Source organism: Lipophrys pholis, assembly GCF_963383615.2.
Source record: "Lipophrys pholis genome assembly, chromosome: 5".
Classification (NCBI taxonomy): Eukaryota; Metazoa; Chordata; class Actinopteri; order Blenniiformes; family Blenniidae; genus Lipophrys; species Lipophrys pholis.
Genome location: NC_137628.1, coordinates 15,574,133 through 15,592,785, shown reverse-complemented (window position 1 = coordinate 15,592,785; position 18,653 = coordinate 15,574,133). Strand labels below are relative to the sequence as shown.

At 41.2% G+C, this 18,653-nt stretch overlaps 1 protein-coding gene across 7 annotated transcripts in view; it reads right to left on the bottom strand.

Moving 5' to 3' along the window:
* Positions 1 to 490: 490 nt before the first annotated feature.
* The window catches only part of LOC308110519 (tripartite motif-containing protein 2), a 28,238-nt gene continuing 10,075 nt past the window's right edge, over positions 491 to 18,653 (bottom strand). For 2 of the 7 annotated variants that reach the window (XM_080464865.1, XM_080464860.1), the window contains exons 2-12: positions 12,656 to 12,834; positions 10,765 to 11,002; positions 9,644 to 9,795; positions 9,296 to 9,476; positions 5,032 to 5,755; positions 4,726 to 4,829; positions 4,457 to 4,624; positions 3,947 to 4,115; positions 3,527 to 3,597; positions 2,214 to 2,354; positions 491 to 2,050 (exon numbers count right to left, since the gene is read on the bottom strand). In XM_080464865.1, the coding sequence (XP_080320991.1) occupies positions 1,898 to 2,050; positions 2,214 to 2,354; positions 3,527 to 3,597; positions 3,947 to 4,115; positions 4,457 to 4,624; positions 4,726 to 4,829; positions 5,032 to 5,755; positions 9,296 to 9,476; positions 9,644 to 9,795; positions 10,765 to 11,002; positions 12,656 to 12,789 (2,235 nt within the window). In that variant the 5' untranslated portion in view covers positions 12,790 to 12,834 and the 3' untranslated portion in view covers positions 491 to 1,897. Of the gene's footprint in view, positions 2,051 to 2,213; positions 2,355 to 3,526; positions 3,598 to 3,946; positions 4,116 to 4,456; positions 4,625 to 4,725; positions 4,830 to 5,031; positions 5,756 to 9,295; positions 9,477 to 9,643; positions 9,796 to 10,764; positions 11,003 to 12,655; positions 12,835 to 15,323; positions 15,694 to 15,898; positions 16,380 to 18,653 lie in introns of those variants that run through there. The other 5 variants (XM_080464863.1, XM_080464862.1, XM_080464861.1 and 2 more) reach the window with 5 other exon arrangements.

Sequence of the window (18,653 nt, the reverse complement as noted above, 5' to 3'; positions counted from 1 at the left end):
CTGGACTTCAATATATTGTTGTCGGGTTGTGTTGTAGCACGACAGAGTCAGAAAATAGTATTTCTAAAAGGAAAGATATAACATACCATTATGAAGCATAATCAGTTCAATATTTGTTATTTTTCAAATAATTAAGCCTTCATTTGTGTCGTTTCTGGGTGTTCAACTGTCTTTAAATGTGTGTCAGTGAACGCAGCATCAGTCAATTCCAAACGTATCTTGGAAAAAAAAAAAGCAGTCTGGTTATTTGTGTATTTGGGGTTGTTCGGTGTCTTTTTTCAGGTCTATCAATATTCATCCACTAGTTTTGCTATTCATGTTGACCATTTAATGCAATTTTCTTTGAGAAGTAACGACCTTTATCTCGTGTTGTGTCTCCCCCTGCTGATCACAATACATTATAGCAACACTCGTTTCAATACTGTTCCGATGATAAACTCAGCCCATAATAGTGCACATATTTCTGATGGAGAAAACAAAAACCACATGCTTGTTTACTATGGGCACTTTAATTCCATTTGGCATTACAAATATAAACGAGACAATGGAAAACAAATACAGTATCTTTACAGGACTGTGTAGAAAATGGAAATCCAGGATAAGAAATAAAATGTGTGCTTGACAAGACAATGTCTGAGCAAGGCTTTCTAAAAAGAGCACAGTTCATCTTCACATCACACACCTCAACTGTTGAACTATATATATATTGCATTTTATTAATTTTTTGCAAAGACAGACTCCTTTGTTTTGCTAAAGTACAACCTGTTAATTCAACATTTGTTAAGATGTAAGAGCACATGGGGAGGAGGAAAGGAAATCACAGGCGTGCAGTTCTGCATCAGATCTTGTTGAATTATATCCTTCAGCTTGAAGGACAACCCTTGCAAATGAAGACGGATGCAAGCAACTGGGTTTATTTTCAGCTTTTTTAGCAACAGTTACTAAGATGTTTGCACATCATCACAGCAGATTGTAAGTTGAAATGTCAAAAGGCAGAAACACAGTAGAAAGTCAGCTTATCGAGTGGCAGATGTTTGGTACCTTAAATTGATCACAACACACACACACACAAACACACACACACACACGCACAAGATCATTCTGTGTTTTTGTAAAAACCAATTAAATTACCGGCATACAGTCTTTTAAAGTGATCACACAGATTATACTGAATATTTATTATCCCATACACAGAAAGTGGTCTTGTACTTTGAATGGTGCCGCCACTGAAAGTTCCTTGTGATGATGGTAATATTTGACCGCTTGTAACTGTATCCTACATTGTGCACCGGAGCTTTTTATGTGTTCATTAGTAAAACATGCAGAGATGCCTAATCATGCTTTAGAATGCTCTGCTACCTACAGCAGGTGGAACACGTTTCTTTTGTCTAAACAGGCTAATGTGAGCTCTCCTAAGAGCATTTATAATAGGAAGCTGCAGTGTCTTTTATTATTGAAGGTATTTCGGATTACCTCTCTGGTAAGTTACTTTTTAAACTTGAAATTCAAATCCTTCATACACAGTAGTCTACCAGTAGTTCTAAGAACAAGTGCAATAACATTACTTCCCAGTTTCCTCCCATGTGACGAGGAATGAACAATATTTACATTATTAAAGCTTCATTTTTCAAATCCGTTAACATGGAATGTGAACAAGGTCATGAGAACCAGCAATCTGTGCATGAGGGAGAAAATCTCAATTCACACACAGCACAAACGACTCCATCATGGAGGGTCGAACATGTAGTCACACAGACGGCACGACAACGGTGCTATTGGAGGATGAAACGGAACAGTGAATGAGAGACACATCTCCCGGTGGATCCTCCACACTTGCATATGTGTGTGTAGGATTTACACTCTGTAGACAGAGGTTGTGCGTTGAGAGGAGACGGGGCTACTGCAGGTAGCGGTAGATTTTGAAGCAGTGGTTGCCAGAATCGGCGACCACAACGTGTCCATCAGAAGTGAGCGCGAGTCCCTGTGGGCCGTACAGAGGGTCTGCTGATGTGTTGATGTACGACAGGAACGAGCCGCTGCCGTCAAACACCTGAGAGCGAGAGAGAGATATATCATCAGTGCTGTGCTTGTACTGGATGGCCCAATTATTTATTTAAATTCAAGTCGTTAAAGTCCATCGAACAGCTTGAAATGGTACGAAGGTCTGCAGTAAAGCTCCCTTTGATTTGTTCAGGTGACACATTTGCACTGACCTGTATCCGGCTGTTGCCCCAGTCTGCCACTATGATGTTTCCATTGACATCTACTGCAACTCCTGTGGGAGCGTTGAACTGGCCGTTGCCTTCACCGTTGGAGCCAAACTTCAGCAGGAATTCTCCTTCCGTGTTAAAGATCTTGTGAAGGGAACAGAGATGACACATTGGAATGACTGAAGGAAAACTAAAAGTATGCAAGTGTGCCTTGCAAAACCTAAACACTGACAGCTGAATGAGAAAAATGTCCTTATAATGTGAAACATCCCAATCACTTAATATTAAAGAAAACCAACTACATAAATAGGACCTCATGCAGGATTTCAAAATTCATTTCGACACAATCTGTAAATACGATAGAAAATGTACACAAAGAACAACATTACCCACATTTGTGTGCTTTTCAGATTGAATCCATCATGCTTTTCATCCATTTGTGTTACTTTTCCCTCAAATTAAATTCTTCTGGAGCCACAAAACACATTTAATCATAAGAGATCACGCAGCTTAAAAAGCTCTTTATGTAGTTTTGCTAAACGCGCATTAATGATGTTCCATGACTAGAATTGAGAATTTTGCTGTTTTAGCTTTTGTAGTCATTTTTAGCACTTTTAACCTTTTAAACCATTTTTGACTTTGGACCATTGGTTTCTAGTCACGTTTTGACCTGTTTTTACTCCACTCTTGGTAGTTTGAAACATTTTGGCAACTTTCATTTTTGCCAATCCTCCTCCTAATAATGGTTTTATATAAAGTAGAAATCGTAGCAGTTTTCATCTTTTCAACCATTATAGCCAGGAGAGTCTTTTTGAAAATAAGCCAGGTATGCAAATACATTTTTTTTTTAAATGATAATAGGATGAAACTTGTTCTATATATAATTTTCCAAGAGCCAATGCAGAAGAACTAAAGAGAGGATTGATCGTGATTTGTCCTCCCATAATTTCTCTTCAATTGTGTCTGTGAACATGAAGTTTTCCCCCTCGACCGCACGTTGTTTTATCTTCATTCCATTCAGTGGAGGATTAAACAATGTGCTTATTCATGACGAGGTCAGACCAGGCAGCACATTCAGGTTGTAAAACAGACACATTCACTGAGTAACAAAAAGGCTCAAATCACCATTGTAAAATGCTTCAAAGTCACAAAAAATGTATTATTCCATGTAAAAGTAATCTTAAAATTTGAGTGAGCGTTAAAACGTCTATTAAACAAGCTGTTGTTTTATCGATTTTGTTCTAAAAATGGACAAGTACTTCCTTGTAAGGCCCTGCAGCACTTAGTGCTCTGTGTAGCTGTGGAACTGCACTTACCTTCACTGAGTGGTTGTGGAAATCGGTGACTATGATCTCGTTGTTGCTGTTGACGGCAGCAAAGTGAGGGCCTGGAAGAAAGCAAAGGAAGGTTTCAGACAGGTCTTTCAATAAGTTTGGGGCTTTTTCTCAAAGGCCGTGGATGACTGATGTTTGTGGAAGACATGCAACCAAGTAGTTTGATAAACTTTATTGAAGAATCTGTTCTGAGGGTCATTTAATTTATTAATTTATGCTAGATTTGTTGCAATCTTGAATATGTTAGATCCATTCACCTGATTTTCAAACGCCCATCTTATCCATAGTTTAGGGCTGATTGATTTCTAATGGTTCCAGTATTACCAATATGAAGGCGCGAGTTGATTTGCCAAGTCGAGGTGGTGGGGGGGCGTGGGTGCACAGTATTACCAGTGAGTGTACCTGCAAACTGCCTGTCACCGTTGCCACGGTTACCGAACTTGGTGACCAGCTTGCCGTTGATCTGAAAGATGAAGACGCAGCAGGCCTTGTTGTCGACCACGATGATGTGACCGTTCCGGTCCACCGACACGCCTTTAGGACCCATCAGCTTCCCCGAGCCGATCTTATTCTGGAGAGGGGAGACAAGTTTTTAACTTCACAGACAAAGTATTTGCTCTCATATACACCCTAACTGAAGAGACTTTTTTTTTTAAAAACAAGGAAATAGTGAAAAGAGAAGTTAAAAAGTATGTCAGTGCATCTCTTTGCACTTTTGCAAATTTGATGTGAAAACTGTAAATAATAATATAAAGTCTTTCCCATATGCTGCACTGCATTTTGAGGGACAATAAATGCATCTTCTAGATCTCAAATTCAATTTGTAATAATGTACCTATTATGATTGTTCTCAGTTAAATCAAAATAATTGTTTTCTGTTTTGGCTTTAGATATAAAGAGAACTTGACTCACCTTGAACTTGCCTTCACCTGAGAAGATGCTAACCCATTTGTTGTCGTAGTCGGCGATGATGATGTCCCCGTTGGGGTGGACGGCCACGCCTGTCGGCCTCTGCAGCTGACCCGGAGTCCTGCCTCGGATGCCAAAACGACTTTTAAACTGTCCTTCGTTGGAAAAGATCTGGATTTCAGGAAATAAAAATACAACTTCAAAGACTGCTGCATGATTACCACCAACAGTAGTCCGCAGTAGCATTCATTCCACAAGAAATCATTTTTTACCTGAACACACTGGTTGTTGCTGTCTGCTATGAGCACTTTGCCCAGAGAGGAGGCAGCCACTCCCTGCAGATTAGTGAACTCCCCTTTGTTTCTTCCTTTTGTGCCTGTACGACATAAAAGATTCACATTTATGTTGAATTATGTTAAGTTTTTGGTTTTTAAGTAATCACTTTACATGCACAGTGACACTGTATGTATTGAGAAGAATAGACACAAACAAAACCCATCAAAACAATGATTAATGCAATGTACACACATAAAAAAAAAAGTAATACAAAATTCAAGGTATTCATCAGTGATGCTTACCGATTCTGAAGATGAGATCGTCCTCGATGGGGTTCTCTTTCCTCCTCCCTGTGCTGTACATACTGGCCGGCCTCTTGATGGCCTTCTGCTTGACGTTTCCACTACAGGGGGACTTCAGCCTCTTCTTCATGCTGTCCAAAGTGGGCGATACGTCTATGGATTTGGTAGCTTTTATGTTAAAGGGGCTACCTTTGATATGCTGGCCATACAAACGCAGTGATAAATTTAAAGTGCCCTCCTTGGGAGCTGTGAAAAGGAACTCGTAAGTGCCGTTCTTGTTATCCAGTATCTCTCCGTCCCCTTTGGTGCCGTCGGACGACGAGATCTCGGCTGTAATGACCGCGTTACCCATCTTACACAGCTCTCCATCCTTGTCCTTAGTGGTTATAGTGACGGATGTGGGCACGCCCACCACACAGTGCCGTAAACCTTCTCCCGTCGCCACAGTCTCAGAGGCCACTGCGTTCGTGGTTACGACGGTGCCCAGGTCGTGGATGGACTTCTTCAGGCCTTCCGTCTCCACCAGGAAGTCCAGCTGGTCGTTTTCGCCGGGCTGCAGGGGGAGCTCCTGGCTGGCCAGCTCAACGAGGCGCTCGCCCATCTGCTTCTTCACCAGCAGCACCTCGGCCTCGGTGCCGTGGCTGAGGGCCTGCTCAGTGAAGTTACAGCTGCTGATGATCCCCTCCTGACCCTGCAGCAGGGTGTCCAGCTGCGCCTGGAGCACCTACACATGGACGCACCAGGGGGCAGCAGAGAGACACCGGGTTCAGGCAGGTTTTCACACTGGTACATTCATCAATACAGCATGTCAAATTTTTAATTATCTGTGAAGCATTTGAATCCTTAAAAAAAAGTTCTTATAAGCTTATGTCATTCATAGTTAAAGCTCATTAAAAATCCATTCAGTGTAATGTAAAAATATTTTCTTCAAGTTTCTACACCAGTATGATAATAATGCTTAAAAAGTGACTTGACATTGAGGAAATATTAACGCATTAAAGGACAAGCTTGTGTCATACAGTGACCTCACCAGAAGTTTTACACTCGACTCATTTTTGTCTCGAATTACATTCAATATATTTACAAAGACTTAAAGCTAAAGCACAGATACATTAATACGTTATCAATCAGCCAAGTTATTTTAGCAGGAGGTCAAAAGCAAGCAGTTACCATTGCATTACTTAAACCTCTCCTCCTCTGTGCTCTTCTTCTGTTTACATTGAATAGAAACCGGAAAATTTGACTATATTAAAAAAAATTAAATAACAAAAGGCCTGCCTTACCAATGTGCACATACAGTAGCCGTATTATTAGAAAGCTGATGTGACACATTCACTGAGCAGTCAGCATTGTGTGGGTAAATCGGATGACTGATTCATTCATAAAGAAGTTGCATCAGTTTGTGGGAAGACGGACGCCGAAAGATTTGTTTCTTCCAGAAAGAAATTAATCTATGAATGTGTGACAATAAGAGGAAACAGAAACCAAAAGTTCTTTCGTCTGTTTTTATCTTCTTTGTTTATTTTTTTTTACCAATATAAGCTTAACCTATATTTATGGCTGCTAAAACATTGCAGGCACTGTGGATGCAGAATATTGTCAATGTCATAACAGTGACATGTGTTTCATGCTGTTGTCAGGAGGATTGTTTTGTTTTAGGAGCAATACACAACAGTTGAGAGGGAAAAGCAACAGAGCTTTTCTGGACTGCAGACCACAGCTGTGGAAAATGTTAAGGCTTAAGTTAACGGTCAGTTAGGGATGACAAAACCAGTGAAAAAAGGCACTCAGAACCAGCCCAACATCAAACAGTCCTGATGAAACTATTCGCTATTGTTGTCAATCACAGTTCATACCTATTCTTAAACTAAGATTAGCTATTATCCTGAAAAATAAGGAAAATAAGTAAAAAAAAAAAACCCGCAGCCATGGAAGCCTTGCAGTTAGTTAAGTGTGCATGATAAAGAGTGAGACAGCAGATCTGCAGCTCCAACACTGGTTTCATGCAGGAAAGAGTCGATAAAAGTTATTTTTAGAAACTGCGAGTGCATTGCTCATTTCAATTAGACATTCACAACGCATTCCACACATTCAAAAACAGTATTCATAGTTTCAGGACGACAGACCAACCCAGAGGAGAAGCTGTGGAGAGTGCGAGGATTCACCCTCAAAAGTTAGTGCAGTAAACTATGTAATACTAACTCATGACAAAAATGCCATTTAGATGAGCTCAAGTCTTCTTCTGTGGACTTTAGAATTCCAGAGAAAACACATCTGAATAAAAAACCTCCAACTTTTACAGTAAAATGAATTTCAGCTATGGCAGTACACACTGAAAGTACAATAGTTTTACTAGAAAAACACAGCTCACTTGAGTATTGATTTGTCTTATTGTTCTAGCTGTGCTTTAAAGTCCTGAAGAAAAACTATATATTTCAAGTTGTCTTGACTTGTGTTGAATCCAGTTTTTCCATTGCCAGGTATGCTCAAACGCTTCTGCCCAATCCGCACAACACTTGTAACACTTGCTTTTGATTTCACTTGTATTTCAGTGTTTGGGTAAATGTGATACAGTGAGAAGTATCTCCATCATGCAGCAACACGTATTGTAGATACTTGCTTCCGAATGGCATGCGAGTATCATGAGCTCAAAACATGTGTTTTTGTTAGGTTGCTTAAGTACTTAAGTTGTCATGAATTGATTTGAAAGAACAACTCATGGGCTGATAATTTATTATCAAGTGTTAAACTTTTAAGATGATCCGAATTGAATCCACATGTCAAACACTTTGAGTTGTACATTTATATATGACAAGCAACTAATGCAAGGAAATACAACCTTATTTCAAGGAACCCCTTATTGTGTTATTGTGTTGAGAATTACAAGTTATGAAAGTTTTGAGGCAACACAGAACTCACCCTCATCTGACGACTCAACTCCACTTCTTTCTCCAAAAGAGAGGCCATTGAGCTTTCTTTTTTTTTTTTTCTTTTTTTTTTTAATCGCGGGATGGAGTCATCCAAACTCCTGCCTTCACTCCTCACACTGCAGCTCTAGAAAACCTCCGTAGCGACTCTCCATAGATACATAAGAATAGAGATCGAGCTTCGGCGTGAGAGGACTTCAGTGTTTGACGCATGCAGAGCAAAGCTGGACTGTATTCCCCTTCTCCGCACATGACACACCCAAATCACCCCAACAGTACACAGTACAGTGGCTCCATCTAGCTACAGCAACAGTGACGCATCAGCAAGTCACACATCAGTCCTCCCTTCTTTCTTCTCTCTCTCCTCCCTCCCTCCCTCATGGACGCTGTTTTGACTGCACATCAGCCATTGGATTGTAAATTATTAGCCGCTCATGTGACGTAACTCTGCCCCGAGGGAGCGGCAGCAGGCTCTCAACTCAACCAAGTGATTGGTTGTCTGGTTGGGGTGGTTCAACCCCCCCCACCCCACACACACACACACACACACAAACTCTCCCCACATTCTGTCTACTAGTTAATCACCAGCTGAGCCTCACACTCGCAGATCAGCAAAAACAATGTCATCAGCAGCATGTCATAAGTTAAAAACAAGCCAAACTTGATCATATTGAGGCACTAATTATAACGTGTCCTCTGCAATCCAAACCATGTTGTATTACCAGTTAACGCAGCTCCTGCATAAATGGTAGCTTTTCCTGTTTCTTTCAAACTAATAATTGTGCACTGCTAACAATAATATGACACATGATTAGGTTTAAAATCAAATATTGAGATACTTTAATACTTTGCTCTTATTGCACCTGGAAAGCTTTTTTTCCTTCAAGTTAGTTCAGATTGATGCTTCAAAAGACGATCCTGAGCAATTGTGCACACAAAACTAGAGCAAGTTGCCAACTATATTTACAATTCTTTTAGTAAGCAATATCTAATCTACTTTTATATTTGTTTGTTATTCCAAATAGTAGTTGGGCAGTAGTTTTTAAAAAGAGATCCCGAGAGAGATGTTTTCTAATTGGAGATTTTTAAAGCTACAAAAGCCAGTTTGATGATTTTTTACCTATTTTCTAACGAGTAAATGGGACATAGAGTTGTTTCATACTTATTTTAAATTGTATAAATATCCATTGACAACATTCTTGGGTTTTATTTTATTTCAGTGAATACCCTATGAAGAGTTAGGTTCAAGTTGAAAGGAGTTCAAAATGTTTCACTCTGATTAAAAATAACTCATCATGATTGCGACTTCAAACATTTCACTCTTTACGTTACTTCACCTTCTGCTTGAGGCCGTAATTGACCTCCAGCTCCATGAGCAAGACGCTCTTGCGCACATTGAGGGTCTTCTGAAGCTCATCAAACGTGGTATGGATGTCATCCTCGATGGAGCTCTTCTGATTGGTGAGCTGCTGCAGGATCTCTGACAGCGTCTGCAGGGCCGAGTCGATCTCAGGTAACCTAGGAGAGCAGAAATCATCGTATAATTGCTTACCAGTCATATGACAGAGCATAAACGGAGACCGTGTTTTGCCTAATTCATATAATCACAAATCTTTTCCAGAGACTAATGTGCATTAGCTGCACTATGAGGCAATACTACATCATGGACAATGCTCCTGTTGTACCTCTTCTTCACAGCGTCTAGCTGGTTCTGTAATGAGGCTTTGTGTTGTTCGACGACATCTTTGAGAGGCACCGTTGGGTGTTCTCCATGTTCGCCACTCGTACACTCCTGACACATGGCCGTCTCACATGGAGGACAGTAAAACTCCATGACCTAAGAAACAGGAAAAGTAATGTTTGAAAGCAGAAACAAATTCACCATACCATCATGAATACTGACAAGCGAAGCAAAAAAAGACATTGATTATCTATTTAACATGGGTTTGATATATTAAGCAACAAGTAAACATTTTGTCCATTAAGTTGGATCAAAGTGAGATGGCCATACAAGTCGGTTATATCATTTCTAAAACTGCAGCCTTTGAAGGTCTGTATTATTAAATGTGATCCAAAGAAGGAAACACAGGGAACACGTGACAGAATCGTGAGCTGCCAAGGCTCGCCGCTACCCTTTAGGAGTGAAGCCTGGGCCAATCCAGACAAGTTACTGTCGCTCAAAGTGCTGAGGACGTTAACTCTGGCTCCATTATAAAGTGGTCAGAATATACAGTGTATTGCAGTTTGGTGCATGCGGGGAGGAAACAAACTATTCTAGACAGGTGGTCATAATGTAATGGCTGATCGGTGTATAAGAGATGGATGATGTGAAAAAATTTAGGAAATAGTTTCTAATGATTTAGTGATGTTTCAATCATGATATATTTTATGTTGAATAAAAATATGTTTACATTGATGTACACTTTGATGAAGCCATAGATTAAAAAAAAAAAGCTATAAAATACTTTAAACAACTTTTTGTCAATTTATCAGCAAATACAATCATCAATCACCTGATGATCCTGAAGGACTGTAAACTAAATATGATAGATAAGATGGACCCAGTGTTTCACTTCATCTTTGAGTCAGATTTAGTGAAACAGTTAAAAAAAAAACATGATGTATGGGAGACAAATAAACACCTCAAACGTAATAAGCTGGGTATTTAGACATAAAGCAATGAAGAGCCCCACAATTCAGACAGTTCAACGTGCAGCTTGGCGTGATAAAACATGCGTGGCGTGGTTGCTTGAGGTTAGGCTGAAACGCGGGAGTGTGTGAGATATAAGCCGAGGGAAAGTCTCACGCTGCCTCCATGGTTGGGGCAGGAGAGCAGTTGGCCCGTGGCCACAGTGGTGATGTTGTTGAGAGCGGCGGCCTCCTGGCTGCAGCTGTCCGGCACCCGCTGCAGAACGTCCATCAGGTTGGTGATGAAGAAGTTGTTCTGCAACGCCGCCACACCCTTCTCCGGGAGGATCGAGGTCTGGCGGCACACGGGGCACGACAGTGTGAGGCTGTGGGCCGGGATGTAGTTCTGCAGGCACCTGGAGGACACAGAGGGACATGTACTCAAACCCACACGTTTATTTAAAGAGCATAGCTTTTTCTTTCTTCACACAAACGAGAACCAACAAAGAAAAACTTTACGAAAATCTTCCTCTTAAATCAGTTATTTGACCTTGAAGAGTGATTTATGACATTTTAACTTTGAGGCCATCTCGTGGATGATAATTTTACTGAACACGACTCAAAGGAGACTTACCACGTCTCGACTGGTGCAATTATTGCAATAAAATACACTATCTCTGCAGTTATTCCAGTTTATGTGAAGTGTTAAAGGTTCAATGTGTGAGAGAAAAAGGGTTAGAACTAATGGTAAATTTATGATTTTTCTATTTCCTTTGTTAATTTATGTATTGACATGTTAAAATTTAAGTCATCAGCCATTGTTACAGCTAAACTTAATAATGTTGGTTTTAACCTATTCTAAAAAAGATAGATATACTGTTTCAGTGAAGTGTGGCATGAAAGCATAAATATGTCCCAACAAAATTCTTGATTCTGCACTTTGGGAAGCTCCCCGAGTCATGCTCAGGCCTGTGGTTCAATTATTCTGGTGCAAACAAATAAATCTATTAAAAATCTGTCCTGAAGCAATGACGATTTGTTCATGGAGTTTAAAACATCCTTAATGTGCTCTCCTGCATGGTCCCGGTCTTTGAAGGGATCATGAATGTCTTAGGAGAAATGTACTTAATAAACGAAGCGTAGAAATGAACGTAGTCTGGCTGTTTTTACTGGCAGCACGGAACAACTTAATAATATAAGTATTAAGTATCCAGCATGTGTGTATGAGTTTTTACAAATAGCTATATGGGCGAAATGGGCCCAGGAAGCCCAGCGTTTCAGGGAGACCACACTAATGTCCAACACATGAAACACAGCATCCCTGAGAAACACAGAGCAAACATAAAGCAACCTAACTGAAAATAACCACAAGGAGGAAAAACAACAAAAAGCCCCAAAAATGTGACCTATAACAATGTGAATACAAACCAACAAATGACAGTGTCTGATAATGTCCAGAGGTATAAAATGTGGGCAAAGAAACAACAATGAATACTTGCAAAATGACCACAAAGTGATGAGAAACATCTGGAGGAATCAAAAAAGCCTTAATTTGTCTTGTTTTATATACCTCTTCCCTAAGGTCTTTGTGGCTCTCGTAGGAATATGTGGAAATGCTTTTACATGCCAGTTGTGTGTAAATCCCAGAATTATTATGGCATTTTTCATTTAGCCCATCCGTGTTTCCTTTTAAGATGAAGATGGTGAAATACAACGCAGAAAGGCAACAGAAATCTGAGCAGATTCATAAAGTTTCCATGTGATCTGATCAGATCCATAATCTAAATACAGTATCACAGATATATTCATGTGTATGAATTGAAAGGAAACAACAGTAAACAGTTCAATGTAACAGTACAATGACTCTCCAGAAGCAACCAGAGCAAAAGGGCAGCCTGGCACGGTCCACAATTTGTCTTTTGTGTCACAAACAAAAGGCCAAATAACAAAGAGGAGTCAACAGCAGCAACACAAAACCATCTCAAATTTATAGAAACAGCTCTAATGTGCCATATTTTGCATCTGGCTTCAACTGTCATTGAGTACATAAAAAGTACGAAAACACTCACCTCTCACAGAAGGTGTGCAGGCAGGGTAGTACTTTGGGGTTCTCGTAGCGGTCCAGACATATGCTGCAGATCAGGAACTGCTTGTCAATTTGGCGGACGACAGGACTGGGAAGAGTGTTGGCTTCACTGGCCATCCTAAAACTCTGACGCAGGAGTCCCACTCCGTCTCACCCTGCACCCTGCGGAGAGGCACACGGAGTACAGGAGGCAGTGAGGACGCAACACTGTCTCAGTGGTGAGCGGAAATCTGTGTCAAGGACAAAACTAAATACTTCCTCCCTTCTGTCCTCTTACTGAGAGAGGAAATACCCAACAGAGAAACACCGGCTTCAGTTTTTAAACCTACAACCACAGATGTATTAGGATTAGAAACTGTGACCGTGAACGTCTTTTTAGGCCTTGTCCACACGAGCCAAAACAATCTTTTTTCTCCCCGCCGTTCCCCCCCAAAATTCTGTCCAAACGTCACTATGAACACGGCTTGACACAGGCCTAAGGGGATGTAGTACATATGCCAGGCCTTTCTGGGCGCTGTGACTCACCAAATACACCAAAATGCAGAAGAAGACACAGAGCACAAAGAATTTCGAAATAGACCCCTGCTCATAGCTTACTATACAACTCTGTGTTCTATAGGTCCACGCTCCTGCTCCACCCCCTGCTAGTGTCAGTAGCTTCACGCTGGGGGTGGGTGTGGACGTTTTCTTTTTCCACAGATGATCGTCTCTGCTGTCCACACCTCAAAGCCTTGCCGGGGTTTTAGAATTTCCCTACTCGGGGACCCGCGTTTTAAAAAAAAAAAAAAAAAAAGTTTTGGGGCTCCTTAAACTATGCCTCATGTGGATGATCAGCCAAAAACTGTGTGTTTACATGAAACGGCGGTCTCGGGTGGACGGCTACCTAATCAACATAACAAAACCAAGCAGCAAATAAAGCAATCAGCATATCATGATGCCTTCCCACCATTATGTCCAGTGACTGACTTGTGATGGTCTATTTGATCAACTCCAGCACCCCGCAACTTTAATCTGGATAAAACAGTCATGTAACCCGAGGGATGGTTTTAAAAGCACAGATAGCAAAAGGGAAAATTTGTGATTTGATTGGATTAAAATACCATTGTTTTTTTTTTTTTATTAAAAATAAATAACTCTTACATCTAGGGCCAGCCAGTGTGTCCCACTTTGTTTAGCTTTGGAGTACAGCATTTACTTGTAACCCACAACTGAGTATGTCTGTGATTTCAAGCTGAACAACTTGCCACAGAGAAATAATGTCTATCCAGGCAAATAGACGCCTCATATGGAACAGTTCACAGGGATATCCTGTTACGATCCACCCTGCTGGCATCAAGCTGACTTTATCGGTGGATCAGGTGTCAGACAGATTTGACTGATCTTCAGTTTCTTTGTAAACATTATTGTAAAATTAGAAGTTGGAGCTGTCTGTCGTATTCATACAGAAATAAATAAGAACAAAGAAGCAATAAAGACATCAAAACACTGCTTTTGGAAAATAGCTTGCAGGCCGGGACGTTTTCAAAATGCACCGATCTTCATCCGGCGTAAACAGAGAAAACAACTTCTCTGAAAACCCACAGTGCTGAGCATTTGCATTTTGTCACAGCCAATAGTTTTGCATTTGTGCACCTAGATTGACAACAGCAAAGGAGGACTCCAGCATGCTCACGCTTTTGAATTTAACAGCGCTTCTCCAATAAAGTACAAATTTACTGCACCATCATCTGGGTAGAAAGAAAGGAAGACATCTTAAATTTCAGCATTTCTGTGTTTACAGTGAGCATTTCTAAACCGTCAGTCTAAACATGCAACATTTCTGAAATCAAAACACATACTGCCACTTCCTGTCAATCATTGTTAAGAAAACGGTGCTTGAAGTTTTCCATACTTGTGAATGTGAGTGTGCTTCAGATATGGTGCAGTTGTTCCCTATCTACAGAAGTCAAAACAATGTTCCTTGCACATGATTAAAAATTGATAAAATGGAAAAAAATTTAAAAATATTGCCTCTTCCTTTACCTTTGTGTGGAACACATTGCTTTCTTGTGTATTCATCTTGCCGCCCTCTGTGAGAGACAAGCAGCAGCAGCGGTTGTGTAACTGCTGGAGCTGTGCTGACAGTTTGTGATAAGAGGCACTTTAAGTGATGAATATTTGATAATGAAGGGAAAGCCAGGCACTCTGACTTCGGCACACATTAGTGATAAAGTCAACTTCTAGAAAGTTAAGAATAAAATACCAAGAACAGAGGAGAACTGAATATTTCCCACATCTTTTCTTTGACCGATTCCCTCTGTGTGATATTCCAGTAACATAATCTGGCAGCAAACTTAGACACAGAAAGTGTGTCAGTGCTTTTATTGTCTCCTCTCATTCAAGACAAGGCACAGAAACAGGCCACCTCTGCTGCTGAGAGGAAACCCTCGGGGACCAAGCTTCTTTCTCCTCCATTTCCTTTAATCCCTCTCTTTTATACTTGTGTCTTCCTTTACTTCCTCCCCCTGAAAGCATATATGACTTTAACTGCAAACACAAAGATACAATCGCCGTTGTTATTGAGCTCTCATGCCGTTATAGAAGAAATGTATGTGGTGCACTAAGCAGCTTAATTTAATGTTGCAGAAACAGAAACTGATCTAGTAGCTGACCTGTAAAGTAGCTGATGTTTTTCACTCATGTGCGCACAATCTGTCCTCACACACGTCTCCAAACGGGGAAATTGAAACCAACAACCACCATCTCGATGACAATATGCCTGCACAGAGATGCACAGACACAGCAAAGCTCTGACCCGCCAAGGCTGCATGTTAATACCTTACCGGCTCCACGGCCCCAGATTAAGCAGATGAGCGGAGCATCAAATATGGCACTGATTATGAAAGTAGAAATCCCAAATCCTGCCGACAGACACAACAGAAGCGGCTCTGTGCTGCGCCTACCGTGCACAAGGTCGCAGTAGCCACACAACGCTCCCTTCTCTTACATAATCAGATCTGCGCCGGCTGAGCGGAATAATTCCTGTAGGATTGAGCCATCATTTAGCACACAGAAGAGGGTACACATGACACTGTCAAACATCACTGCAGGAACTTCCAGTCAGTCCATTAGACTATTTCTATGAGCAAAGAATCACTGCATGAGTGAACGGTCAAGCCAAAATGTGAGCTTGGAACAAAACTATTCATTACATCGTATATAGCATTTCAAACGAAGAGACACTTACAGAGCTGCATTAATGAAGGGATCAACAGGCGTCATCAGTCAGTGGGTCTCTCTAATCCTGCCCTCAACTCGCATGAGTCCCTGCCTCCCCATCAGGAGATGCCAGAAATGTGTGCGAGCAGGACAGCTTGACAGCGTGTTTAAGAGTGTGCACGCACACACACGCAAGTAAAGTTGAAGGAGGGGCGATTTAGCCGGCTTGTTTCAGTTTTGACATCATCTATTTCTTTCTCCTCCCTCCACTTCTCCCCTCCCTTTTGCTTCCCCACATCATTTGCTTCCCCGGTTCAGTCTGCCTCACCACCCTTTCCTCCCGGACTGAAGTCACTGCTGCCTCACTGCAGCGCAGCGAGCGTGTGCAGCATCAGGAGTATGGCGAGCATTGGCTGACGGCCGGTGATCTAACGCACGATGGGGGGAAAAAGAAAAAGGGGGGAGCGGTGAAGAGTCCCCTGCACAGCCAATAGCGACGCAGCCAAAATGATGTTTCTGAGTGAGGGAGTGTGCGCAGGCTGCTGACTCACTGTGCATGTGCACACAGTGTGAACAGAGAAACATTACCATGCAGATATGGCCAAGATGAATAGAGACTTTTAGAAAGAGATGAAGACAGAGACGCTGCACGCGAACATGCTGTCCTGAAATACACATTTACATAGAAACAGACACAGTTACTGCCTGATATGACAAAGATGCTCTTTCCTTTCCAACCTCAGTCACAATGACGGTGGTTTGGTTGACACCGATTAAATAATCTGGTTGTGGTGCTTGTTGACCATCTGTTTCTGCTGTTCACAAATCAGAGCTTAGTGCAACGATCATCCACAACACGATTTTCCCGCATGCGTTCCCTCGGCCTGTCATAAATTCAACTGTGGAGTTAACGATTAGAGTTGTAGGTTTGTCTCACAAATCCTCACTTTCATGTGTATATGAGTGAAAATGTGTTTCCCATCCGTAAGAAGAAAACAATTATACCAAAGGAATCACCGCGATTATTCAACCGAATAGTGTTTGATCTGATGGCCATTTCCGTTTCTCATTATTCAGGATAAAAGGACCCAAATGCACCTGCTGAGGCAATAAGGTTAGATTGATGTCTAGAACAGAAGGTATGAATCAAATTAGAGAAGGAAGAAATCAATAATGGAGGGGTGGAGGATGGGTCTTTAGAGCAGGACTTTCCCCTCAGGAGATTAATATTTGTGTAGTGTAATGCTGGTAATGGTTAGCGTTCTGGCCTCGTAGTAAGGGATTGGTAATCTTTTCTTTTCTGGAGTTTGCCCCTTATTCAAACATGAATATTGAGGCACATGGTGTCTCCACATTGTACTCTGCCTTTGGCCCAGTGTCAATTGGAATTGGCTCCAGCAGATACAAAACATGGATGTATGGCGATATTTCGCTTGTTCTCTTAGTAAAATGGCGTTTATGATTTTTTTCCAAACTTGATCAAGGAGAAAACCTTTAACAAGTCCTTAACATCCATGTGGCCCCACCATGTCACCTTCCCCTCCATTCACCAGAGAAGGAAAAAGTCCATTATTACCATTCTTGAAATAATTTTCATATCAGAAAAACCAAGCTTCAATTTTACATTCCTTCACGCCCGGCAGCTTCGCGGCAGTTCCAGTGACCTCTTCTGGGCCTCTGCCAAACTGAGTGTGAACATTCAGCCGAAGGAGATGGACACAGAACAAGTAAATAAAACGCACAAAGCACTTTTAGGAGATGTCTGCATTTGTTTAGATGTGAATGAATATTCCTTTTACTGTTGATGACACTTGTTAGTTGGAGACATTTCACTGGATATTTAGATGAGAAATAAAGATCATAGCTCAAAGACCAGTCACAATAGTCAGTATACCTGCACAGATGTTTTAGAGACTGCCTTTTAAATATAATAATGCAAATTTAGTTCAAGATATACTAATAGCTATAGCTCAAGCCCCAACCAAAAAAAACATAGTTACACACTGAGGAATAGGCATGTTGCTAAACCCGTTTTCATCCCCCAGAAGCACAATGACCCTTCACAGAGAGCCATAAATAGCATAATAATAGGATACAGTTTCTGAAACGTATTATATTATTCTGGAGGTTGAACACAGACAATAAGGTTTTCTGTTCTTTCACAAAATGTGAAGGCCAAGCTGTAATTTCAATCCATTTCCACTCACCGATAAGAGGCAAAACCGAGTTAGTTCACATGTCCCAGGTTTTTGCCTACACACAGCAGCTTGCATCACGTCACACTGGTTTCCCTCCACTGGCCATCCCGCAGTTCTTTCCAGAGCACTGACCTCAGCTGTTTTGATCATCTCTCACACAAAATACAATGTTACACCGCACAGGGACAGCACTGCCCATCAGACGGACCATTTTCACAGAGCAAACACAAAGAGTGCAGACAAACAGTGGAAAATCCTTCAGGTTACCTACACATATGCATTAGCGGCCGTGTCCGTAAGAAGCACCGACTGTGGCTGATTTCACTCAGCCATTTATGTTTTATGATGTCAGGCTAATTAGTTTGTTGGGTCAGAAGTCCAAAAGTCCCGTCACTTATAGCTTCACTGTTACTGTAAACAGAAAAACTGACTAAAAGATGCTGGTCAACTGATACTGAGCCACATTAATTCTCCTTTGTAAAGTGGACTACGTGAAAGAAAACAGGATAGTTTCGGATTTGAAAAGCCTGTGCGTTCTCAGAAGTATAAATAAAAATGTATACTAGGAAACCGAGTTAAATTATG